General features: G+C 39.5%; 1 protein-coding gene across 9 annotated transcripts in view; it reads right to left on the bottom strand.

The window, feature by feature from the left end:
* The window catches only part of eef2k (eukaryotic elongation factor 2 kinase), a 69456-nt gene that overhangs the window by 16063 nt on the left and 25508 nt on the right, over positions 1–27885 (bottom strand). For 8 of the 9 annotated variants that reach the window (XM_048609323.1, XM_048609329.1, XM_048609325.1 and 5 more), the window contains 9 exons: positions 17535–17635; positions 12892–12952; positions 11358–11395; positions 8230–8401; positions 6141–6290; positions 5509–5641; positions 4640–4767; positions 537–747; positions 292–359 (listed from right to left, as the gene is read on the bottom strand). In XM_048609323.1, coding sequence (XP_048465280.1) covers positions 292–359; positions 537–747; positions 4640–4767; positions 5509–5641; positions 6141–6290; positions 8230–8401; positions 11358–11395; positions 12892–12952; positions 17535–17635 — 1062 coding nt within the window. The remainder of the gene's footprint in view (positions 1–291; positions 360–536; positions 748–4639; positions 4768–5508; positions 5642–6140; positions 6291–8229; positions 8402–11357; positions 11396–12891; positions 12953–17534; positions 17636–27885) is intronic. The other variant, XM_048609331.1, reaches the window with a different exon arrangement.

Genomic DNA, 27885 nt, shown 5'->3' with positions numbered 1-27885 from the left:
ATGTGGGAGAGCGTGGTGCTATCATTTCACAGCACCAATTTAATGTGGATTTGACACTACATCAAAAGGATAAAATGTTTGATACCTAAATGGATGTACCTTGACATACATGTCTACAATCTTAATTAATTGTAAGAGAAATAGAAAAGCAAAAGCAGAGAGACTGTGTCTGTATGGTAGTATGAATGTTAACATCATATGTTACAGAGCTACTTGGAGTTAGTGCTACAAAACTGAACATTAGGTGAAAAACTACATATTAGAACAATCACTATATATATATGATTTTACCCTTCTCTCAGGCAATGAATCACTGTGGTCATCACCCAGATTATCACCTTGATTCAAAATTGTCCAACCTAAGTGAAACAAAGAAGCAAGTACAACAGATTAACAGAAATATCTGAAGAGTCATGGAAACTGACTATGGAATATAAAAAAAAGCTGCTGCAAATTACCCATGTTCCACGATACTAAATGTAGTCCTCATGACCTGTGCAACACTTTAACAATGTAATTGGAGAAACAGAATTTACCCATTGGAGATTTCCCCAGCAAATCTTCCTTAGGACTCCACCAAGATGATGGGGAGGAGGGAAGAGAGTCAAATGTGCTGTCACTCATATTTTCATCTGCAGAGTTCTCAGAGAGGCGTGTTAGAATTGGAGGCCTGGAGCCAGAGATGGTTCTCACCCGAGTGCTTCCACAGACTTCCTCTGTGCCTCGAAGGACAGTTTTGGCTGTTTTCTGATTCAAGGAAGACAGAAACGTATTTATTCAAAGAGAAGCACCCATTCACACTTAGGTGAGAAAATGACAAATCTAAGTCAACCAGCTGAAGAATATTTTACAGACAAGACTTCAATCATACTAATGTATATTTTGTGGTTTAGGAAAATTCCAATCATTGCTAATCAGTTACACATTAATTTTTTTCAACCAGGCAGATTAGTTTTGCCTTCATAAAGACACCTATTTCCATTTGTATCACATTTGCTGCTGAAACCCTAATGCAATAATCAGGTTTGGGCTGACTTGACAAGTAACTGTCATGCCACATGAGTGCTGGGCAATGACCAGATCCAACAGAAGAGGATCTAATCATCGCCCCTTGGCATACATCCTGGGGGTTACTATTTACCAGAAACTGAATTGGAACAGCCATGTATTACTATTATATTACTGTAGCTATAAGATCAGGCCAGAGGTAAGGAATTTTTCAGTGAGCAACTCACCTCCTGACTCCCAAAAACCTATTCAACATCTACTAGGTACAAGTCAGGAGCATGATGCAATACTCCCCACTTGCCTAGATGAGTGCAGCTCCACAGCATCCAGGACAAAGTAGCTCATTTGATTGGCATGACATCCACAAGCATCCACTCCCTCCACTACTGACAATCAGTAACTACAGTATGTGCTACCTGCAAGATATGCAGAAATTCACTAAGGTCTCTTAGACTGCACCTTCCAAACCTATGACCACTTCATCTAGAGGATGAGGGCAGCAAACGCATGTGAACATCACTACTTGCATCTTCCCCTCCATCATGTGACTTGGAAATATATCACCTTCCAGTATGGCTGGGTCAAAATCCTGAAACTCCCTCCCTAAAAGCTTTGTGGGTCCACTTATACCAAATGGACTACAATGGTCAAGAATGCAGCTCGAAATCACCTTGTCTAGGGCAACTACAGATAGGTAGTAAATACTGGCCCAGCCAGCATTCCACACATCCCATGAGTGAACCGTGAAAAGTAATTGTAGATTCAATTATTCCACCATCCTGCTGGCAAACCCTTCCAACCTTCACAAAATTCAGCTCAACTAAATTCTGCTACCATATCCCACACCTGGTGCAGCAACTGCTCTGCCTAGGAATGTAGGAGGCTACAGGGGATTGTGTGCAAGGCCCAGACCGTCACGGAAGCCAGCCTCCCATCTGCGGACCCCGCTTGCACGTCTTGTTGTCACAGAGGGGCTGCCAACATCAAAGACCTATCCCACCCTGGTAGTGCTAGCTTGCAGCCTCTTCCATCGGGAACACACACACAGGCAGGTTCAGGAACAGCTTCTTCCCTGCTGTTATTAGACTGGTGAATGGACTCTCTAACTTCAAATAATGCTAATCTTGTAATGTTGATCTTGTCTAGAACATGTCCTGTGCGGTGTAACCTGTATGTCTTACTTTGTCCAAGTGTTTTTTTCATCCTATGATCTGTATGTCCTTCCTTACAATGGTATGTCTGTACTGCTTGCAAACAAAGCTTTTCACTATACTTAGGTACATGTGAAAACAAATCAAATCAAATCATCAAATCAAATAGCCCGAGCTTATTCAGCCTCTCCCTATAGCTCAAACCCTCCAGCCCTGGCAACAATCTTGTAAATCTTTTCCGAACCCTTTGAAGTTTCACAATATCCCTCCTACAGCAGGGAGACCAGTATTGCACGCAGTATTCCAAAAGTGGCCTAACCAATGTCCTGTACAGCCACAACATGACCTCCCAACTCCTATACTCACTTAACGCGTGGTTGCTACTTAACTTTGGAGCATCAGCACCAGGCTTTGGGTACACATAAACCGGAGACGAAGATTGATATCTGGTGCAACTTGATGATAACTGGAACATTTGTGGTCACTTAAGACCCTGAAGAATTTAGCACCTAACAGACTGTGCAAGAAGAGCTAAAAATTTAGTTGTCCACAAAACATTGGTCAAATTTTATATATTAAAAACTTTTGTACCAAAGGCAATTAAGGCCAAATATTCTGTACAATCACACTGAAATATTTTTATCATATGTTATCAATGCCTAGAGACAGATAGATCCAATACTCATCTAACTTCATACACAGTTAAATGTTCAACAGTTACTAACAGTGTTGCTGCCAGCAGCCTCTGTTAAACGCAGCCTCTGTTAAACATATCCTAGGCTCCACAATGATGATAACATATGGTGGCAGTGGCTAAAACATATTGAGTAAATTCCCGATGATACCGAAGACAGAATGAGAAAACCAATCAACTATAAGCAGAAAGACCATGGACTAAAAAGTAGCCAGTAAACAGACAAGAATTACACGTATGGAGTTCAAAGGCAAGTTACAGCAACAAAAAGTCACGAAGAAAATCTTACCAGTACCCAAATGCTTTGACCGTGTGGAAGGCCCTAACCAAGCCAAGCGATGGCAGGTAGGTGTCACGGGTTTATCAGTTACTTTATCACTTTGAGGTTAGCACAGAAGCTCAATAAGAATAGATCTAAATATTTGTGTGCTATTGTGGTTGTGCAGAAGACATATGGTTAGACAGGGCATTAATGAAAACATTCTGACATATGACTATGTTAATAAGATTTTTGATTCATATTTCAGCCTTGAAAGAAATACCACGATAGGGCAAATTTCACTAGATTAAAAGAAGAACCAGAACGAAGTGGAGTGTTACCACCATTACCCCAGTGTTCCCACTGTGGAGCTAAAAAACCTACATTGATGTCAAGACTGTCCTACCATAAATGTGCAGCAGTGCCACTCTTGAAAGAGAAGTGAGCAGTTTAAAGCTGGATGCTACAGCAAAATGATCCCAGCACAGAAATTTAAAGGGAAAGCAATCAGGGCAAGTAGAATTTGAGAAATTGAATACGCAGAAGAAAATGAAGTGCCATCTTTGGGAGAATTTACAAAATCTGATGCAAATGCAGAAATTATGGTCAGTTTATAAAATAATAAAGGAGTATAGATAGAATTAGTGGTAGTCATCTTTTCCCTAGGATGGGGGATTTCAAGACTGGGCGCACATTTTTAAGGTGAGAGGAGAGAGATTTAAAGAAGACGTGGGGGAAAATCTTTTACACAGAGAGTGGTTCATGTGGGGAATGAACTTCCTGGGTAAGCGGTGGATGTGGTTACAATTACGACGTTTAAAAGACATTTGGATAATTACATGAAAAGGAAAGGTTTGAAAGGATATGGGCCAGGAGAAGGCAGGTAGGACTAGTTTAGTTTGGGATTATGTTCGGCACGGACAGGTTTATACCGAAGCGTCTGTTTGTGCTGTATGACTCTATGACTACCCCAACACAATTCCTTCTCTAGATCCTCCCCATCTGTACCTCCTATCTTCCTGAGATTCTCCTCAAATCCCAGTAGTTTAACTAAGCTCCCGAATATCCATCTTCTGTCTTGCCATTTGTGTCTGATAGTGCCTTTAACACTTCAGACACAATATAATAAAATGAGGGTTCAGGAAAGGCACTTAATTGCAAGTCCTTTTTCTCTTCTTTCATGATAAAATTATGGTACTGAATAATATTGATTGAGACCTAGCTGCAAGATGACTGATTAGTCTACTTAACAGTGGCATTAGAAGAATGAGAACAATTGTTCTCATTGTCCCAAACTGAAGAAAAAATATGGTCTGCTTTGCTGCAGCAATTGCTAATCCTGTTGGACAATACTTAAGTTGGACTGTCTGGGTTGAAACGCTCTCATAGTTGATACTCCCAACTTGGGCACCCCCATGAAGAACAGGGTAACTTGGTCAGAAACCACAACTGTAATCTATCAAGAGTCATTAAATTTGAGAAAGAAACGGAGAGACACAAAGCACATAGATGATATAAAGCACTGACCAGTAGATTCTGTGCATGTTCCAACGCTTCCTTTTCTTTAAGAGATAGATCAAATGGCGTGAGTCCCATTTTCTTACAAATACTATTGCATGCATGAGAGTGAAAAAACAAGGCCATCCCTCGCACACCTGTGGTAAAAAGTGCAGGATCAGTATAATTTTCTCCAAGAATGAACACTTTTTTTTGAAAACACACATATTATTATGGACTGTCTTAATGGGTCAATGTAGAGCTGAGCTAAACAAACCAGGAAAGACCCAGGATTGATCCCCAATTTGTCTGAACTAAATTACTCTGCTCAAAGTGTATGTGATGCAATCAGAATCACTGTCCATGAGACGAGAGACAAAGAAACCATCACAGTCAAATTGCACATAAATATTCACTGTCCAGGAATCTCATATGGATGAGCTATCAGAGGGCTGCCACAGTCCACAATTTTGAACACCTCTATCAAATCTCCCGCTGGCTTTTTTAGCTCTAAAATATATATCAGATTCTCTACTCCCTCTATACAACACTAGTCCTTCATCTCTGGTACCATTATTTTGCTGAATGACAAATTAGATTCAAAAGCCTGAAAAGGTCTATTCCTGTTCCTATGTATTATATTCTTAATCTGGTATATCTCCTCTGTGCCCTCTGAAAATAAATGACATCATTCTTGAAGTGTGGTGCTCAGAATAATAAAATACTACAGATTTGATCCAACCAGCGATTTGTAAAAAATATTCAGCTCAATTTCCTTTTTATCATAAATTCTTACACCAAAACATACTGAAATCTACCAATAGTTTAAATAACTGAGATCAGTAAAGGAACAGTTTAATCACAGATGAATCTGTCACTAGTTCATAAAGAAATATTACCCAAATTGCCATCTCCAAAGTCTGTACCACCAAATGTATGAATCTGAGGATCTGTGTACAAGTCTCCCACTCCCTGGATGTCAACAACAATCAGCTGGTGTGCAGAGCGTTCAAAGGTGAAATGGCTAAATGCCTGCAATTATATGACAAGGTCAGAGGAAGGATTAATGAATGAATTCTGTTTCACTAGAGCGGTATTTCACAATTCAGAATATACACGATTATCACAGACACAATATTTGGCCATAAATTTCACACATTAAATACACCACAGTAGACACCACATTGTATAACATGACTTTTCTTTTTAAAAACACAGACTAAATCCTGGAAAATATATTTAACAGGAGTCTTACTCCATTTAGAAATTTCAAGATAGACATCTCCCCTTTGAAAGAGGGGGAATTACCTTATATTTGACGAAACAATTTTCTTTCAATCAATCCCAAGGGCCGTCAAATCATCCTCTGTAAACAGTACAATTCTCCATGCACACATGCACTTAGAATTCGTTTATAGTTGGAAAATTTCAGAGTGCAGAGTACAATCAGGTTGTACAAATGAAGTTTTACCTGGCTGGCACTGAATTAGAGCACTAATCTATTTTGCATTATTCCCAATTTAGTGCTTACCTGTGGAGTAAGGCGAAAATTTTCATCCCTTACAAAGCCAGAATTGGAGTTGTATTTGATGTATTTACCCTCTATATAGTGCTCCAAGTGGTACAGAGGCTTTCCAGGCCTGTCCTTCATCTCCAAAATACACATCTGCATAATGTCAACCTATTATTAAGAGCAAAATAATTAAAAAGCAGAACATGCTTGCTAAACACATTATGCTGCCTTTCTCTATGTCCCCCAAACATCCACACCCATTTCTCCTGCTGGCAATAGCTCACTCTCGGGTGTGTATTTGGTTGTTGAGTCTTCCTATGAGAAATTAAAGAGGAAAGAATGGAAATAAATAGTGCGTTTCATGCTTTTTCATGATTTTCCAATATGTTTTACTAACAATTAAGTTTTTGAGATATTTGTACAAAATGTGGCAGCAAATTTGTGAATAGCAAGGTCCTATAATTAGGAATGCAATAAATGACCAGTTAATCTTTTTCAGCAAAGTTTGCTGAAGGATAAATAAAGGCCTCGGCACCAGGGCAAACACCTTATTATTTTTCAAAATAATGTCATGGATCTTTCATGCCTACCTGTGGTGCCTCAGTTTACAGAAATGATCCACTCCCTCAGTTCTGTACTAGGAGAGTGGGTCTAGATCTGTGTCTAGACAGCACGACTTGAACCCACAACCTTCACCTTCAGTGGCGAGTATGCTACTCATCGAGGCATGGTGTAAGTCTAGATAGTGAGTATCGACAGGTCACTTAAACTGTGAATGAAACACAATCCTGCCTTCACAACAAAAATTAGGGACGAGGGAAGATAAAATAAGACTATCGAACATATGGGCTCCAACACAGTGGAGACAATGTAAAATTTCATTTCCTGCAGACTTGTTTATGGATACCAGATTTAACACCAATTCACAGATTTTGCCGAACATTGATTTCTACTGTTCTTCTGATGGGAGTGAACAAATTAACAGAGTAAGTGAACACACTGTAATTAAGTCTAGGTTTGATCCCTTGCCTGTGGTGAGTCCATTGGTGTCAACAGGGTAACAATGAGCTCATGTCAGTTGGACAACATACCAGAATGCAGTTAGTGCCCATGGAATCCATACACCAGGAACTACGTTTTGTAGTATCTCATTGACTGGACTACGTCCAATTTACTTTGTCTACCAGCACACAAAGTGAGAGAGACATAAATAAAAAGGAAATACTGTAGATGTTGGAAACCTGAAATGAAAATGGAACGTGCTGGAAATACTCAGTAGATCGGGCAGCATCTATAGAGAAAGAAACACAGTTAACGCTTCAAGTTGAATATAATTCTTTTTCAGGACGGAAGGAAGGCAAAAATTTGTTGGGATTTTTGCCCTTTCAGCAGATGCTCCAGATGTATTCATTATTTCTACTGTTTTCCATTTTCAGGCAGTCAGATACATCATACTTACATCACTAAAACTTCAGTACACTACAATTCAAGTCATTTAACAAGAGTTCTCTTGTAATCATTTCCATCAACAGATTATTCTTTTTAGATGCAGAGTAAATGCAACTGATTTATCTACAAATCATTTTCAGGTAACGTTAATGATATATTTCGTGATAATCGTGCAGTGCGATAATCATCACACAGTCAAATAGTAGCCACTGTCAGTACAAAAAAGATACAAAATTTAAATAAAGTATATTTGGGTCATGTGATTATCATTCTGATAATGGTATTTATGATTCATAATTTTATTTGAACTTTCACTTCCGTTAGATTCTTGTTCTGTCATTCTTTATTATCCGTTCACAATTCACAATTCCTTAAATTGTGCACATACCCTAAATCATTGTAGTCTCAAAAGGATTGACAACATGATTATTAAGACGATGTATAACATGATCAAGACAATAGGTTTTTTGTTAGGTAAAATTGTCAAGGGTTAAAGACCCAAAGTTGATACAGCTAAAATACAGACTAAGCATGATCAAACTGAACGGTGGAACAGGCTACAGGAGCGAACTGGCTTCCTCTTGTTGCTATGTTCAGAATTCACAATATTAGGAACTCTGAACCTTCTGATCCGTGAGCCCAATATCTAGTTCTTCACCTGTTTTGGAGGTTTGTGCCTGCTGTACTCTTCTCCCCAGAGTTTTGCCTCCATTTGAAGTCGGACATCCTCGAAATACACTTCCCGGTCCACAGAATCTAAGTAGCGCTTTGCTACATAATTAGAGGCAGATTTCCATTGTTGATGACGTGTGAAATTTGAGAGCTTCTTCCTGATAAAAAGTAACAAAGTAACAAAATGTAGCATTTGATTCAACTAATTGGCAAACAGACAATTCTTTCTGAGTTAAGTTCTCTGCCTCCTTATAGTCTTTACACATTAATTGCCGCAAAACTTCAACTGTTCTAAAACCTTTGAACCTCACTGATACGTGATTCCATAAATGAAGATTGTGCTCCAGTATCTAGTCCAAATGGTCATTAATCAAGAGTAAGTCTCAACAAGGTTCAATTAGGGCTATTGGGAGCATTAGAGTAGAAACTAAACTCTGTGCTTTCCCATTAAACACATTAGTATTCCCAGCCACACGACACACTGGCAAATTTCACACATAAATATAGACAACCAGGGTGGCTCTTCCTTTCCCTTCAGGATCATCTACACCCAGTGACAAGTAAAATTAAGACACAGTAAAGCAAACTATTATACAAGTCAGTTAAACGTAATTCAACTCAGACAGGGTTAAATAAAGGTTGACATTTTAGTTCATCTAGGAAATGTGCAAAAATGACGGTAAAACAGCTTAGTACATCCAGAAAGCCCTGCCTGACAAGCCTACAGTGCACATATGGGTTTCCACTGTTGGTTCAGAAGCATGCAGCATAACAGCACTATGACAAGGGTTTAAATTCATATCATACATTAATGAAGACACTAATTTAGAGAAATGCTCTGCTCTGTGTCTGCAGAATTTCAAAGTGTCAGCAAATCAGCTAATCTACTTACAAGGGAGAAATCCCAGGCCTCACAAAGCTGTAATAATCTAAAACAGATCTTCATTGACTGTGATTTAAAAATAAACAAATTTACAAGAGAAACATAATAATATCTGGGAAAATGGCAGAGAAAGGAGACTGAAAACCCTTTCTGGCAAACAGCTTTCTCCAGAGGAATAGTCAAAATCCCTTCTTCTCGACTGAAAAATTCTGGGGATAAGTTTACTTTTGCATGATAGGGGTTCATGCATACCAGCTGTCCTGCAGCCCGGAATCACTCCGTGGAGCCTCCACTTGGTTGAAACTTCAAGCAGTCCTCAATGAAGAGAAGTTAAAATCTGAAGTATCAATGGCAGCAATGGGCTAAGGGCTAACGGCAAGTATGACCTCATCGGAGACTGCCTCCAAAAAGATATAGTGGAATGCCAAAAGAGTTCAACCACAATTTTGCTCAACCCCAGCCCACTCAGTAAAAGTTGTCAAAGTTTATGCAGAGGGACATCTTTCACAACAAGTTGGTCATGCAATGGTCTGCACAAATGTCCTAAAGGCCTTGCTAAAAAAAAAAAGAGGTAGATTCTGTCATGGTTCCCAGATTAGAAAGCCAAAAAAATTTGGCAGAATGCCTCATCAGAACTTTTAAACAGGCAGCAAAATGCAGTTTGGCTGATAAAGGTCTCCCTGTCACATCTTTCCTGCATGCCCATAGTCTCACCCTGCCACACACTGCCTTCAAAGCAGCTACGTTGGGGAAGAGTTGTCGTCAACCTCCCTCTAGAATTTGCCTTTGAAAAGAAGATATTGAGGGAGATGCAGTGGTTTTTGATGAAGTGTCGTTTTCTGGAGGCTCATTCCATGCAGTTCTGTGACAAAGCACTCTGTGCTCTGTGGGCTGTTTCCAGGAATGCATACCAAGATAAACATGAACTGCAACTGAAGGACCATCAATTCACTGAAAGAAGCTCTTTGGTCTGCCAAAACCTGCTGGTTTTCCAGTGCAAAGAGATGCAGACTGGCACAATGCAAGTTTCAGCAATAGCACACACCAAGGGGTTGGAAATTGTAAAACCCTTTGGATTGTTTGCCTAACAGACAAAGTACATTGCAAACATCAAGAATGTTGAAAGTATACTGTGGTACCTTCGAGTGGAACATGTCATATGGAGAAAAGTTCAATTCTACTACACTTTCTGTATACGTCATTGGAAATGCTTTGCCCAGGTTGTCTGCCTAACATGGAATGTGTATTGAAATATCAAGGTATTACAGTTGTATTCAGACACTGAAGAGTGAAACATGTTGTATGGAGACAAGTTGAAGTTACTGCACTCTCTTTAATTTCCAAGTCAAGATGTTTTTCAATGTACTTATATACTTCAATTATAAATTTTATAAATACTTTTGGGAACAAAACTACTGGGGTACCCATCTGGCATGAGTCTCCCTTTGTTGGGTAAAACAGCAACAAGGAAGGCATTTATATGGCCATTAATTCATATGGCCTTAATAGAATCAAGGGTGGGTAGATTGCCGGACCCCTTATGGAACTTCTACAAAAAAAATGGGAGGTGAGCTGGCAGGAAGTATGCAAACCACGGATTGCACTTTACAAGCCACCCCCTAAAAAAACTGCATCCCCAATTTCCACAGTTGTACTGGGTGGTGGAAAGCCTCCTTGCAAGAGGAGAGTGAAGTCAGTAAATAGTAACCGCAAACTGGGGGTCTGACACCTCCTGCACCCCACAAGCCAGAGAAATGAATTTGATTGTAATAGCCATGTCATTATCCTATCTTTGATCTGCTCAAACTGGAGATTCCTCGGCCTGCCTAACTCAGTATCAGACCAGTTGTTGCACTGAGACACAGGAACCACTGAATTTTCTTTTTAAAAGCCACAGGAGAAACAAAGTCAAGTGGTGTCATATATAAAAACCTGTATTAAATCCTGTCACTCGGGGAAAAGTGAAGTGATTGACCCCAGTTCATCTTCAGTTTTACCACTATTGTTTACATTCTACTGAGAGAAAGACATTTTGAATTTTCTGTTATCTACATTATGAAACAGAAACTATTTCACATAACATGATAAGTTAAATGCACAACCAGAGCAAACATAAATGAACTACGTTAGAGAATGTACAGCAAAACTTCACAACTCAATATCCCTGCCTTCAACATCCGCATTGATCTGCACCAAATATTCAAAGGCATCAAAACAGCTATAAAACTTACGTTCTGTAACATTCCCGCATTGCACCACGGCCAAAGGGCTGAAAGGGAAACACGTATGTCTTAACTTACTGGAAAATTTTGTAAAACATTATAAAATGCATAATGAAGGTCAAGTACTTATTCCTAGAGAAGTCCTCATAAGCTTTTCTTTTGCTATTAAAATCATGAAATGAGGTTTCAAATTATATATTTGGGCTGCTTCACTGTATTCTGTACACAGTTCAGTAAAAGCACGCATGCTGCAGTGATGTAAGTCAAGTATAATACTGATCCATATAGAGGATAAACTAAACTAAATTATGTTTACGTTCAAATTTCAGCAAGGATAGTAGAAGGCGAAGTGGAGTATGGCAAGATCCGAAATTACCTTACGTCAATCCCACATAATGGTTGCTCAACAGATTTGGTAGTCATGTAACAGGGTCAGAAGCAGGTTTTTGTCAGTATGGTGCATGGCATTGAGGGAAGGAGTGCAGTAAGGAACCTGCTGACCAACAGTGCACCCATTACAGCTGTTTCAAGGTATATTCCAAGGTTGAAGAAACACCACCATAGCAGTCTAACCAAAAGAACAAATTGCTTGCAGAAGACACATGCCACCTAGTTCTAGGTAAGTCAAAACAGGTGGAAGCTGTTTTCACATAGAACATCAGGAGAACTAAAGATTAGGTCAATGTGTGACCTAATTAAAAATAATGGGGAATCTATCTGATGACAGTATGTATGTGTGCTAGGCCTCATTAATGTGCATACTGAGCTTCAAGAACAAACCATGCTTTTCACTAGCACATAGAACAAAGTTGTTATTTGTCTTACAATGATTTTTAAAAAATTTTGTTTTTAAACAATGCCGATCATGATGTCAGGGTGTTTCAAAAGTGTTTTAGGACGTAATGAGTAGTTTTAAAATGCAGTCACCATCATCATTTAGAGAAACATGACTGTGAACAGCTAGGCCCCACAATGACGTTGGGAGATAAACATCAGCCAGGGCACCAGAGAAAATTCCCTTGTTCTTCTTTATATCGTGCACTGAGATCTTGTACATGAGACTGCAGATGAGAAATTGGTTTAAAGTCTTATCAAAAAGGCATGACCAAAACTACAGTATTTCCTCTGTACTGACATTCCAACAATGTAGCAGCCCTTCAGTGCCACACAGGTTTCTCCCTTTGTGTGTGTTTTTTTTAAGACTGGGCCTTAAATATACAACATTCTGACACAGGTTGATCAAGGAAACACATGTCTACATATCCCATTTAGACAGGTTACACGGCAGGGCACTGAGGTGCATATTCTTCCTTCTTCACTGCTAACCTGGTTCAAGAATAGGTAAAGGGCTCCTGCATAGTAAACCTTTCCAACCAGCTGAGAGCTGGCAATGACCTGGAACCATGCTTCTTGGCTACATTCTGTTTGGATTAACAGAATTGTATGTAGATAAAACAGGCAAATACTTAACAGCAAGATCTAAAACAGCTGCTGCATGAAATAATATTAAAATGTTAATATTTTACAATAAGGGCAGTATTACCTGTTTTGCCATTTTCATGAATACTTTATCTTCAACCCATTTTCCTGAAATAGCATTGTACCTATTAACACAGACAATCAAAACAAAGAGAGAAATTATTTGAATTCTGAATAATTTCTTCACACCCATTTGTTCTCTCAATTTCTACACACCTACATTCTCCAACACACTAGGGTGGACATTGCCAGTCCATTGATGGCTAGGAAAGGGCAACAGTGAGTTTGGAAACTCCTTTCTTGAAACTTATTTCCTTTTCAAGTCAAGTCAAGTGAATTAAACTCATCCAACCGGGATCAGCAAACATGAAAAATAAATTTTACATTTATGTTGCAGCTTTTAAGATTTCTTGAAGTTCACTCTCTCTGTAATGTAGGAAAGCCAGGTCAAACATTTGGGCCATCTGGTTAGTTGTAAAATCCAAAACTGGAACTTCTAGATTACCTAAAGTAACTCTAACAAAGAATCTAATCATTACAGCTCTTTCAAAGAACTTTTCTTTGGCACTCAGGTTTCTGACATTACTATAAGTGGATCCCATGTTTCCTACATTAAAGATTTGCTCACACAATCTAACATCACCTAATTTGACAGTCTAACAAATTTTAGTCAGTGACAAGTCTAAGGAATGCTCCGTGAATGATCAGCTTGCTTCTTCAGCTGGCTGCCCTATACCCAAACTAACTTCCTCAGAAGACCCTAGCAAGTGACATCAACTTATGGAATGTTACTCTTTTATGGTTTCTCTGAACAGGAAACCCAGTAAACTGACCCTTGAGTTGCCTATCCAGGTAGTGAAATGCCAATCAAATCAGTCAACAACTTCTTTAGACTAGATTCCCACCAGCCAACCCATGCGATACAAGTGGAACATGCTTTCTCACACCATAATGGCAACGGATGCCCACAGGAATGGTCTGAAACAAGGCAACAAACACTTCTTGGAGGTACTGCTAGATGTAGTTAATGGGCATATTAAGGCTAACCAAATATCTGGGATCAAGTTGTATGCCAGCACCGACCCAGCAATAACGCATGAAGAGGCTCTAGAAATTACAAGGGGGTGCCTCAAATTGAGAATGTTTTTAATTCTGCAGTTCTCTCAAAAGCTGAAAGGGCATAGCCTCAAAATGGTGTGACAATAAGCCTTCCGGATCAGAGGTTCCCAGTAATGAAGAGTAACTATCAGTATTAAGTTAACTGATCTCAGTTTAGCCAGATTCAGAAATCTACAATTGACCTGAGCATTTGTGGGCTGGAAAGGAAAAGCAGCCAGAGCTCCTGATACTGATTGAAACTCAGTGACTCTCTAGTGGAAACAGCATGTTTATCAGATGTCCGGCAAGGACGATAAGGCTTAGTTGTGATGACATTAATAAGTCACTACAAATTTATTCTCCAAGTGCAGACATATGGTCACCTGGGTATAATACTGGAGAAAATAAAGTAACAGATTTCCAAGGAGGAAGGGACAAAGGGAGTTTGTAATTTCCGATTTCCAATAAAGGTGTACTCCCCACTTTCACTGGAATAACCCCCACACCATATATACACACTATACTTGTAGCCTTGGAAAGTAACTGCTGCTACATGAAGAAGCTGTTACCAAAAGTTGATTCGATGCCCTACTCAAATCAATGCTCTATGGTACAATATTCTGCTAAAACAGCTTGCTGTTAAACAGTATAGAATTTTACCCACTGCTCCAGGGCTACGTAACACATCCTACAAACAAAGTGGAAATAGTGAAGTTGCCTCTTTGACAATCAGATCTCCAGGTTATTATTTTCCCATATAAAGTTTTAGTATTGAACAATCATGCATGCTGGAACTTGCACTTCCAATATAAACTGACGGGCCTATTTTTGGCTTATGGTTAGCAAAAACTTGTGAGTCTGAATAGCAGCTACATACTTTAGTCTGCAACAGATATTATTACCTCGCCTGTGATGCTCTGCAATAACATGCCAGCAAGAGCTTAAAGCCATTACTAGATGCTTTAATTAAAGGGGTGGTGAGGATTATATCCTGACATTCATACATAATTGTTCATTCCCAGTGGGTTTCCCATGAACTGCAGAGTTGCAAGTTTGACTGAATGGCTGAAAGCCAAGTATAATAATAAATTTAGATTATACTGCATTGCTGTAGCTTTGCAGTAGTCAGCTAGTGTTACTGTCCCTGCATACAATGTTGCTATTTAAAGGTTGTCCTCTCACATGCAGGACCTTTTGGCACTGTTTTAAATCTAGAAAGAGATCCAAGTAAGGTTTAAAACAGAAGAACATCATTTAAATTAAATTAGTAAAAATGAAAGAAATCTTACGTCTGAAGTTCTTTTATTGTTTCGTGTATAATGTTTATAAAAATTAGTTAATTTCTAGTGGAAGCTTTGATGTCTCCTTAAAATATCTAGACTTCAGACAGGAGACAGAACAGATTTACTAGATCAGAGAAGTGCAAGGAGAGAGGTAATAGAGTTGTTCAAAATTATGAAAAATTTTCATACAGTAGATATCAAGTCAGTAGCCAGAGGGTACAGATTAAAAATAATTAACTTCTTTGGAGAGAGTGAAGGGAAGAGACAGAGAGAGAGAGAGAGAAAGAGACAGACAAACAGAGGATTGAACTAAAAATATTTTAATGCAGTGAGTTATGATGATTTGGAATACACTGTTTAAAAGGGGATTGTAACCAGAGCTAATAGTTACTGTTAAAAGAGAATTGGATTATTTCTTGAAAAGGAAAAATTAAACTGCACGTTTAAAGGGAAAGAACAGGGACAGTGGGTACAATTGAACAGTTGCTATTGGCTGGATGGGCTAAACATATACCTTGTACACTGTATGATCCATTTTGGTGTACAGTTTCCTTGGGAATTGGTTGTTATTCTTAACTGACCCAAATGTGCACTTTTCATGCAATATCCTACAGTGAGCTGCTGGCCTACTGACATAAGGTGGGCATCACATTTTAGTTGTATGTTGGCTTCATCCATCTCACTTTTCAGCAGAGGTCACTAGATAGTGTTATGATCAAAATGGAAGGAGTGCATGTACTTTCTTTCATCCCACTTCAAACAGGTCTCAACGTAAAATGATTTGTTTTCCCTTTCTTCCCCAACATGGCCAATTGTACGCTTTCTCTAAATAAGACTCAAGTAAATAGATCCAACCAGGTTTCTTTAATGAACCCAAAATTTTTGATTTATTATAAAACAAAGCATATTCAAGAAAGATGCAAAACTGGTTAACATGGAGTATGAAAATACAAACGTTTATATAGATAAATAACTCAAAACGTATGCAAATACATGTTCTTTCCCTCTCTCTCTCTCACACACACACAGAAAAAAGATTTCTCTCTCCAGAGATTAATTCTTATAAGAAAAAATACACTTTTGACTAATAAGTCTTAGTCCTTGAAATCAAAAAGGACAAGGTTTGAGATGTTCAGACACCTGTCGGTCGGGCGTTCTGGCATGTATAGACACGTGTCACCAAACACTGGCAATTATCTGTGGGATGTTGGCAAATGCAACCTGCGCAGTAACTACAGTATCACAATGTTTTCCAGTCACTCTTCAAGAGGACATTTAAGTTTCACAATGAATTCACCACAGTAGGCACTCCTACAACAGGAGACATGAGCTGAGCAGCTTGCTGTTTAGCAAGTTCCTCACCTCACAACTCAAAATCCAGAACAATCTTCAAGCTCTCAAAGCATTATACAAACAGAACAGTCATGTTTGCCGTGAAGTGACATTAAGCAACCAAGATCAGCAATTATCTGGAATCCTGTAGTTTCCAAACGAAACCCTTGTTCAAAAAACATCCACTGTCTTTTCATTGGCCACTTCAAAAGAAAAATCCATGAATCTTGAAAATTCTTTAAACTCAATTCTACAGAAAGATTAAATATGATGTCAGCATTTCAACAGTGAACAGAAAATCCTGCCTAATGTTTTCTCTCCCAAGTTATGGCACCATGGACAACTGTAGCATCCTAAATACTGGGCCAATAAGAGTTATTACTACCACAGCACACAAGCACACCTTTGTAAACTCTATGAATCTGCACTACATAAAGTGAACTTCCTTATCTAGCCATGAGTAGATTGCAAACTATTTGTATATTAATGAGCTGATACTCTTTCCAGCCCTCAAACAAGTAGTGCACTAGGTCTATGCGAGTTTCTTTTTAAAAGAAAGCTAATTGAAGGAAAACACTTTTTAAGTTTGGTTGACATCAAATAACATCAGGAGGGAAGCTAATGATCTCAAACAGCAACACATTATTAATCCATCTCCATTTAAAACAGTAACGGGTTCAAGGAAGAACAGTAAAATTGCCCGTTATTTAGGAAAATTCTTCACTGTTTTGCTTTATTTCAATTGGCAGTTGAGATATGCCAAGAGTGCACAATGCACAATGAATGGGAGCTCATGAGCAACATTTAGAAAAACACTTACACACCTCTCATAAAATTCTCAGCCTCAATAGATTCTGACTCATTTCTCAATTGTATTTGCTTTGCATTAAATTCTGTTCAATAGACTCTTAAAGCAAATTTTCTTTACATTTAGGCATGTATTTCAGACGCACAAGAACAAAAAGGTAGAACTAAAGCATCAAGAAATATAGACCTGTAACGAGTTGCTGATTCGGTCTCAATTTCTTCCAGATGGAATTCTGCCCAAGGATCAGGTATGTGTTTGGCTTTTTCAAATGCATGTTTCCAGGCAGCCTGCAAAACAGATGAAACAGGTCTAGTGCCAACTAAGGACTAAATTTATATAACATTTTACATAGGCAATTCTGATTAGACCATTTCTGTATTTGTAAAAAGTGATTTACCGGTATGCCACAGCCAAAGATATGAACACAAGAGGAGGAGTAGACCATTTAGCCTTCTCTGACATTCATTGTGATCGTAATTGATTTAGACTTCAAATCCCCATATTGCTGAATTTCAAATGACCAAAAATCAGTCCACCCCAGCCTTAAATGTATTCAATAGTTGAATATCTACAACAGTGTAGGGTAGAGAATTCCAAAGATTCGCAACCCTTTCAGTGAAGCAAGTTCTTCTTATCTCGGTCTTAAATGCTCTGCTTCTATCAAGTCTCTTCAGATTCTCATATGTCCTAACAAGATTGCCTCTCATCCTTCTAAACTCTGGAGAATATAGGTCCAGCCTCTCACCACAGAGCAATCATTCATCACAGGGATGTACTTAATGAACCTTTACCGTACTGCCTCCTCCGCAAGCACACCCTTTCTTGAACAAAAACAGAAGTTGCTGGAAAAGCTCAGCAGGTCTGGCAGCATCTGTGAAGAAAAATCAGAGTTAATGTTTCAGGTCTGGTGACCATTCCTCAGAACACTTTCTTAGACATGGAATCCAAAACTGCACATGATACTTGAAATGGGATCTGACTAAAAACCTGTACAATTGCAGCAGGACTTCTTTATTCCTATATTCCAATCCCTTGCAATAAGATCAACATGCAATTTGCCTCCTTAATTGCTTGCTGTACCTGCATGCTAACTTTCAACTTCTAGTACAAACACATCCAAAGTCGTTTTGAACCATCACTTATAATTTTCCTCGCTTTTTACAAAAGGATTCTGCTTTTCCATTCTTTTGTCCAAAGTGAATAACTTCACACTTTCCTACACCATAACCGATTTGTTGCTGCGCTGCCCGCTCACTTAACTTGTTTATATCTTTTTGCAGCCTCTTGTGTCCTCTTTTCCAGCTAACTACGTATCTGCAAACTTGGATACATGACTCTCAGTCTCTTCATCCAAATGGTTAATGCATATTGTAAATAACTGAGGTTATCAGTTCTGATCCTTGTGGCACTCCACTATTCACTTCTGCCAACTTGAAAATGCTCCATTTATGCCATTGTTTCTCTCCTGTCCACTACTGACCAATCTTTCATCCATATTACATATTACCCTTGACTGCATGTGGACTTATTTGTCTATTAATCTTTTGTATGGTATGTTACTGAATGCCTTTTGGAAAGCCACGTATAGTACATCTACCAGGTCTCCATTTCCTACCTGACTAGTTACATCCTCAAAAACTCAGTGAACAGCTAAGAAGGTTACTTCAGAGTACAATGGGTTCTTGATCAGATGGGCCAATGGACCGAGGAGTGGCAGTTGGAGTTTAATTTAGATAAATGTGAGGCTCTGCTTTTTAGAAAGGCCAATCAGGGTAGGACTTATACACTTAATGGGAAGGTCCTGGGGAGTGCTGCTGAACAAAGACCTTGGAGTGCAGGTTCATAGTTCCTTGAAAGTGGACTTGCAGGTAGATAGGACAGTGAAGAAGGCGTTTGGTATCCTTGCCTTTATTGGTCAGTGGATTGAGTTTAGGAGTTGGGATGTCACGTTGCGACTGTACAGGACATTGGTTAGGCCACTTTTGGAGTACTGCATGCAATTCTGGTCTCCCTCCTATAGGGAGGATGTTGAAAATCTACAGAGGGTTCAGAAAAGACTTATGAGATGTTGCCAGGGTTGGAGGGTTTGAGCTATAGGCAGAGGCTGAATAGGCTGGGGTTATTTTCCCTAGAGTGTTGGAGGCTGAGGGGTGACCTTATAAAGGTCTATAAAATCATGAGGGGCATGGAGAGGGTAAATAGGCAAGATCTCTTCCCTGGGGTGGGGTGTCCAAAACTGAAGGGCATGGGTTTAAGGTGAGAGAGGAAAGATTTAAAATGGACCTAAGGGGCAAATTTTTCATGCAGAGGGTGGTGCATACATGGAAAGAGCTGCCAGAGGAAGTTGTGGAGGCTAGTATAAAGTACAGACATCTGGATGAGTATATGAATAGGAAGGGTTTTGAGGGGTATGGGCCAAATGCTGGCAAATGGGACTAGATTAATTTAGGATATCTGGTCGGCATGGATGAGTTGGACCGAAGGGTCTGTTCCCACGCTGTATAACTCTATGAACTCTAATAAATGGACACAATAAGATTTGTCTTTAGTAACAGCATCCTGACATGTTCTAATCATACTGTGCTTTTCTAAGTGGTTGAAGGCAACACAGCCTCCTGCTTCAAAAGATATATAATTACTTGATACAAGAGCCACTTTTGAAAAGAAGGCATGGATTTAAGGCACAAATGCACTTTCATGAACACTCATACCCATATATTTACAATGGTCCAACCATGTTCCTTTTTATGTTCTGGTATACTCACATATAATTCATTCTCAAATTGAAGTGAAATATGAAATTTAACAATTTCTCAACTCCTATTTTAAGCGTTACAAGGAAACTTCCTCCAAACTGAAATTCAGAATTCATGTTATAAAGCACAATACCAGTTAAAACAGTGAAGCTCAGTATCTGGATATCTATTTCACTTTCCACAGCTGTGCTTCATGAGCAAGGCAGAAACTCTAAATGCTTGTCAAAAGAATCTAGATAACATTGCCATTAAAAGGAATAAAGGAATAGTATAACAGTTGTAGATTCACTTCTCATATTTTTATGGACAGGGCTGAAAGAACATTTACCCAGTCATAAAAATAAGTACAACTGGCAAGTGAATAATCTAATAGAACCCATTTGTACTTTATAATTCTGCATTTGGTAAAGTTTTTAAAGTGTCAACAGAACCAGCACACTATCCCTTACAAACTCAGTTCACTGAACCCAACAAGTTGAAATTCTGGTGCATTGTTTTCATGCAGCAAGCATTCAGGCATACACCTACTTAGATCTAATATTTGCTTTCTATCAATAATTTGCCCCGCAGTTGATTTATCACAAAGATATTAGCTAAGAGCAAACTTCTGATTACAAAGTGAACCTTTATTGACTCCATTTCTCTTTCTATAGGTGCTGCCTGTCCTGAGTACTTCGTGCATTTTCTTTCTGGTCACAATATATAAACTGCAATAAACATTTAATATCATAACCACCAATAGTGAAAGGGTTGGGGCTCGGCCAATTCTATATGTGAATAGAGCATCTAAAACAACACTTTGTGGTACGTTGTACGTTTAACTGAGAGGCACAATGGTATACGTTTACTTTGATTTTCTGAGCTGATCTAAGCTGCACTTCAGATCAATCTGACAACAAATAATACTTTTTTAGGCATGCTTTCAAATATCAGCTGTAAGGATGCATGTTACAATTTAACTGTTCAGAAAGCAAACTACATTTATATTTCTTATAAAGACTGCATTGTCCAGTTAGTTTAAAAAATTGGCCCCAATTTTCAACATATCTCCTTTGCAGTGAAAATGCTAGATGAATACAGGAATCCCAAATCACACCCCGGAATCCAGTAATTCTCACTTTTTTTGCAGGTTTAGGGATGAGCTATAGATCATGCATGTGCAATTCCCAATTGCAGCTGGTCACTAGGATTGGCTGTATTTATAGGCAAGGCTACAGTAGGTGCAGTGTTACAGTCGTAAGTGCAAAAGCTAAAAGAGTTAAATGTGATAAAAACAACCATGTTTATTGAGCTGAAATTCATTCCAAGTAGGAAACCAGTAATCAGAGAGCAATAATTTTAGTTGTAAGATCCAGGAAAACACAGCAACCGTCTATAAATTTCTTTGTAAATCAGAGCTTCTGGTGACTGTTAAATAACCCGGTTTTTATACAAATACACTTTGAAATTTTCTTACAATTAATCAGAGATAGTAGGAACTGCAGATACTGGAGAATCTGAGATAACAAGGTGTAGAGCTGAACGAACACAGCAGGCCAAGCAGCATCAGAGGAGCAGGAAAGCTGACGTTTCGGGCCTAGACCCTTCTTCAGAAATGGGGGAGGGGGAGGGGGAGGGGGTTCTGAAATAAATAGGGAGAGAGGGGGAGACTCTCCTCTCTATCTATCCTCTCCTCTATCCATCTTCTATCCGCCTCCCCCCTCTCCCTATTTATTTCAGATGCCCCTTCCCCTCCCCCATTTCTGAAGAAGGATCTAGGCCCGAAACGTCAGCTTTCCTGCTCCTCTGATGCTGCTTGGCCTGCTGTGTTCATCCAGCTCTACACCTATTTACAATTAATCAGCTTTGTTTTCATTGAAACCAGGGAATCTCCTACTAAAGGAATTTACAGACTGGTTACAATTGTTGCTGTATTTTCCCAGATCTCACAACTGGCTTAAAACTTAATGTTACGCTGGCATCATGTCATGGGCACAATTATGCAGATGGATCACAACAGCCACTTTAACACTTGAGAACATATATTCTGTTACCCGATTTTCGCGCTCCTGATGTCTGGAACTTAGAGCATGGACAGTAGACTAGATAGGAGCAGATATGTTCTAAGTGCATTTCTCTTGGATAACCAGGGTTCCCTTTGGAGAGCTGAGGTACCCCTCTGAATACCTAGAGTAGGTTGAGGGGCCCTTTAGGATAGTGAGGTGTGAAGATTGTGCGTAAACAATTAATCAGTCTCCTTTTCATTTTTAGTAAAGACTAAGGCTCCCAAAGTGGAGTTTTAAAACAAGTGTTAACTATTTCAGCATAAGTGTTCACAGAAAATCATTATAGGATTTGCGCTGAATAACTGATTTGTCAAAATATCATTTTCATAGTGGGGCGCCAATTGATGGACAGCTCTAACTTCTTGTTGATGAAAATACTGTTTACAAGACACATTAAACACTCAAATGAAATGATTGTTTATATAAGGAATTAACTAAAGAATTTCAAGGTACTTGGATTTTTCTTAAATCAATGACTATGTGGTTTTATTTCCCCCCCCCCCACCTGAGTAACAACATTCTCAATAGAGTGCTAACTTTTATTTCTGCCAGGATGCCTCCTGATTAATAGATAATACAAAGATTTGGTGAGGAAAAAGCAAAGGCTTGTGGGTGGGGTTTTATGAACTGACATTGAATCTACAAAAGGCCATTAGAATGATTGAGGGAATGAAGGGCTGTAGAAAATGGATAGGCTGGCATAGGGAATGAGAAGCCATAGGGTGGCATGGATGGGGCATGGAAAGCAAGGGGTGACAGCAGAGGGAAGTTTTTAGTTCTATTCTTTATTTTTAAACTTTGACACAGTGCTGGAGCTCACAGGCAGGTTTTTTTGCCCAGCCTGTCTTGGGAACTAACAGCCACTCTGGGTCATCTGACCCAACTCTCAATCCAGCCCAGCCTCTTGAATTGAAAATTTGATGCATGGGTGGCTATTTTTAAAGGCTGGATTGGGAAACTGGATTTCTCTCACCCCTTTGCTCCTTATCTGGGAATGAAAATTGGGGTCTCAGTTTTTCATTTATTGTCATTTTAACAATATTTTGGCAGAGAAAGCAATGTGATTTCATTTAAACTTTGTTTGAAAACTTTCTGCTCAGTTTAAACTCAAGCCTCAGGGGAAAATAGTCAGCCAATCTGGTATATTAAATAGTGGAAAAAATTGAAATACATTAATGCTGTGAGCTTTAGAAGGAGACCATATAAAGAAAAAAAGCGAACTTGGGGTTTCTGTTGCTTTTGGAATTTGTATATAGAATATAGTTAAGCCTCGAGATCTTGAGCAGGAAGCATCATGGGTGAATGCCTTTTAAGACAGCTAAGGTTACCATGAGACATCTTTGCTTGAAAGTAAGAACAACGAGTTCTGTGAGGAAATGAGCCTGACTAATACCCAAGCAACTGCAACCACATAAAACAAAGTGTTGGAAATATTTGAGATAACAAGGTGTAGAGCTGGATGAACACAGCAGGCCAAGCAGCATCAGAGGAGCAGGAAGGCTGACGTTTCAGGCCTAGACCCTTCTTGAGAAATATTTAATATCTATCGAAAGGATAGAGTTAACATTTCAGGTCAGTGACCTTTTGAGATGTTGCTGCATTCCACTAAGTGTTTAAATGTGCCAAAGCATCTTTGAAAATCCAAAGAGGAAAAGAATATGTGCAAGAGATTCAAGGTGGCAAGGGAGTCAGTTAAGTGAGTAAAAGGGTAGCTCAGCTGGTGGGTGAGGTAGGTTGGGAGGGGGTACTTGTTCGGGGTTCGATGTAAGTGATTTTGTGGGGGAGGTTCAGTTCTGTAGTTAACTAGGGGTCAGACTAGGTTTTAATCTATCTAAATTCCTTGAGTAATTATTCAGGTACGTACATTTGAACAGTCCGAAGTTTGAAACTTTAACTCAAAACTGGAGACTTTCTTGGAGGGTCCTGGGAAGCAGGGAAATTGCCATCAGAGGTTCAGTCTTTCCAGGCAATTCCGGGTCAGTCTGTATTTTGGGATTTCAGAGGATGACTTGTAGCACATTATCTAGGGCACACCTGGTCTCCAACCATTGAGAGACTAGAAGATCAGGGCGAATATCCCAGAAGATAGACTGTGGGTATACCTACACCCCAAGGATAGCAGCAGTTAAAGAGATATCTCACCATCACCATCTCAAGGGCAAGTTAAGGATGGACAATAAATGCAGCCTAGCCAGCCAAACCCACATATATATAAAATCATGAGGAGCATAGAAAAGGTGAACAGCCACGGTCTTTTCCCCAGGGTAGGGGAGTCCAAAATTAGAGGGCAGAGATTTAAGACAGAAAGGAAAAATTTAAAAAGGGACCTAACAAGCAATATTTTCACGCAGAGGTTGGTGCATGTATGGAATGAGCTGCCAGAGGAAGTGGTGAAAGCTGGTATAGTTACATTTAAAAGGCATCTGGATGGGTACATGAATAGGAGGGGTTATGAGGGACATGGGCCAAATGTTGACCAATGGGACTAGATTAATTTAGAATATTTGGTCAGCAAGGACACGTTGGAGCTAAGGGTGTGTTTCCGTGCTGTACAACTTTATGATGCTGAGTTTCTCCAGGAATTTCTGTTTACATTTATTTCAAATTTTCAGCATCTGCAGTTCTTTGTTTTAGTTTAACGAACTGTAACACTAGATGACCAAAAGATTGATCAAAGAGGATTGTTAAGTATTCACTTAAAGAGGAAAGCAAGGTACAGGGGCAAAGAACTGTAAAGAGAAAGTGCAAATATTGAAGCCACAGCTACCTGGGGTGAAGCAATTATAATTTGGAATGCACAAGCAGGCAAATTTGTAGGAATGCAGTTATTTTGGAAGGGTTATAGAGGTGGAAAATTACACAGATATATAGGAGTGTAGTCATGTAGAGATTTAAAAACCACACCAGTGAGCACTTCTCTTTAACAAAAACATAAGAACTAGGAGCAGGAATAGGCCATCCGGCCCCTCGAGCCTGCCCCGCCATTTAATAAGATCATGGCTGATCTTTGAGACTCAGCTCCACTTAGCCGCCCGCACACCATAACCCTTAATTCCTTTACTGTTCAAAAATTTATCTAGCCTTGCCTTAAAAACATTCAATGAGGTAGCTTCAACCACTTCACTGGGCACTGAATCTCCACAGATTCACAACCCTTTGGGTGAAGAAGTTCCTCCTGACCTCAGTCCTACATCTGCTTCCCTTCATTTTGAGGCGATGCCCCCTAGTCTTAGTTTCACCTGCTAGTGGAAACAACCTCCCTGCCTCCACCTTATCTATTCCCTTCATAATCTTATATGTTTCTACAAGATCTCCCCTCATTCTTCTGAATTCCAATGAGTATAATCCCAGCCTACTTAGTCTCTCCTCATAATCCAACCCTCTCAACTCTGGAATCAACCGAGTGAATCTCCTCTGCACCCCCTCCAGTGCCAGTATATCTCTTCTCAAGTAAGGAGACCAAAACTGCACACAGTACTCCAGGGTGTGGCCTCACCAGGACCCTGTACAGCTGCAGCATAGACTCCCTGTTTTTAAACTCCATCCCTCGAGCAACGGCCGACAAAATTCCGTTTGCCTTTTTAATTACCTGCTGCACCTGCAATCCCACCTTCAGCGACTTATGCAAAAGGACACCCAAGTCCCTTTACACAGCAGCGTGCTGCAATTTTTTTACCATTTAAAACATAGTCCATTTTGATGTTATTCCTGCCAAAATGGATGACCTCACACTTATCAACATTGTACTCCACCTGCCAGACCTTTGCCCACTCACTTAGACTATCTATGTCCCTCTGCAGACTTTCAGTGTCTTCTGCACACTTTGTTCTACCACTCATCTTAGTGTCATCTGCAAATTTTGACACACCACACTTAGTCCCAACTCCAAATCATCTATGTAAATTGTAAACAACTGATCCCTGAGGCACACCACTAGCCACTGACCGCCAACCAGAAAAACACCCATTTACCCCTACTCTTTGCTTTCTTCTGGTCAACCAATCCTCTATCCATGCCAATACATTACCTGTAATACCGTGCAACTTTATCTTGTGTAGCAGCCTTTGGTGTGGCACCTTGTCAAATGCCTTCTGGAAATCCAGATACACCACATCCACAGGTTCCCCATTGTCCACCATGCAAGTAATGTCCTCAAAGAATTCCACCAAATTAGTTAAACATGACCTTCCCTTCATGAACCCATGCTGGGTGTTCCCAATGGGACAATTTATATCCAGATGTCTTGTTATTTCTTCCTTAATGATAGATTCAAGCATTTTCCCCACTACCGAAGTTAAGCTAACTGGCCTACAGTTACCTGTTTTTTGTCTGCTTCCTTTTTTAAACAGTGGCGTCACATTGGCTGTTTTCCAATCTGCGGGAACCACCCCAGAGTCCAGTGAATTTTGGTAAATAATTACTAGTGCATTTGCTATTTCCCCCATCACCTCTTTTAATACCCTGGGATGCATTTCATCAGGGCCAGGAGACTTGTCTACCTTTAGCCCCATTAGCTTGCCCAGCACTGCCTCCTTAGTGATAATGATAGTTTCTAGGTCCTCACCTGCTATAATCTTCTTGCCATTAGTTTTTGGCATGTTATTTGTGTCTTCCACTGTGAAGACCGACACGAAATAACTGTTTAATATCTCGGCCATTTCCTCATTCCCAGTTATTAACTTGGCCTTCTCATCCTCTAAAGGACCAATGTTTACCTTCGCAACTCTTTTAGGATTTACACATTTATAGAAACTTTTGCTGCCTGTTTTTATATTCTGAGTAGTTTACTCTCATAATCTATCTTACTTTTCTTTATAACTTTTTTTGTGGCTTTCTGTTGGCCTTTAAAGATTTCACAGTCTACTAGTTTCCCACTACTCTTTGCTTTTTTGTATGTGTTTTTTTTCAATCTGATACTCACACTGACAAATGCCTGTCTTGATGAGATTTATAAGATTCATGCAAAAATCACACGACACCAGGTTATAGTCCAACAGGTTTATTTGAAATCACAAGCTTTTGGAATGCAGCCCCTTCGTCAGGTGCAGTGAGAGGAGGAGGCGTGCTCTCCTCTCACTGCACCTGATGCAGGGCTGCCCTCCAAAAACTTGTGTTTTCAAATAAACCTGTTGGACTATAACCTGGTGTCGTGTGATTTTTGACTTTATCCACTCCAGTCCAACACCGGCACCTCCACATTACAGTTCATGCAATATTAATATCTATGCATCAATTTTACCTATACAGTATGATGAACACAGAAGTTCATTGCTAGAATTTGATCCTCCACACTGCTCTTATCTCAAGTAAGTGGATACACCTAAAGACGCCCCAGTATCTCAATAGGAACACATAAAATTTAAATAAGTTAAAAAAAAGCCATAAGGACAGGGACTATCCCACAGATAATTCACACCTAATGAAACCAACCATGAAATAAGAGAAATGACATCTGTACATAACCATCACTCTTAAGAAACCAATCAGAAACTGATCATGCACCACCTAAACCAGAGAACTGATCACAAACTGCCTCAACTAGAATTCAGGCATGCCATAGGATCATGAGATGAGCGGTGTCTCAGAAAATGTTAGTTAATAGGCACCAATTTCCACAGTAAGACACACAGAAAAACAAGATAAAGAATTGAATCAGAGATAGTAGGAACTGCAGATGCTGGAGAATCCGAGACAACAAGGTGCAGGGCTGGATGAACACAGCAGGCCAAGCAGCAT

The sequence above is a fragment of the Rhincodon typus genome, chromosome 21, assembly GCF_021869965.1.
Source record: "Rhincodon typus isolate 14 chromosome 21, sRhiTyp1.1, whole genome shotgun sequence".
NCBI lineage: Eukaryota > Metazoa > Chordata > Chondrichthyes > Orectolobiformes > Rhincodontidae > Rhincodon > Rhincodon typus.
The sequence above is the reverse complement of the archived record's forward strand: the minus strand, read 5'-3'. Positions and strand labels throughout refer to the sequence as shown.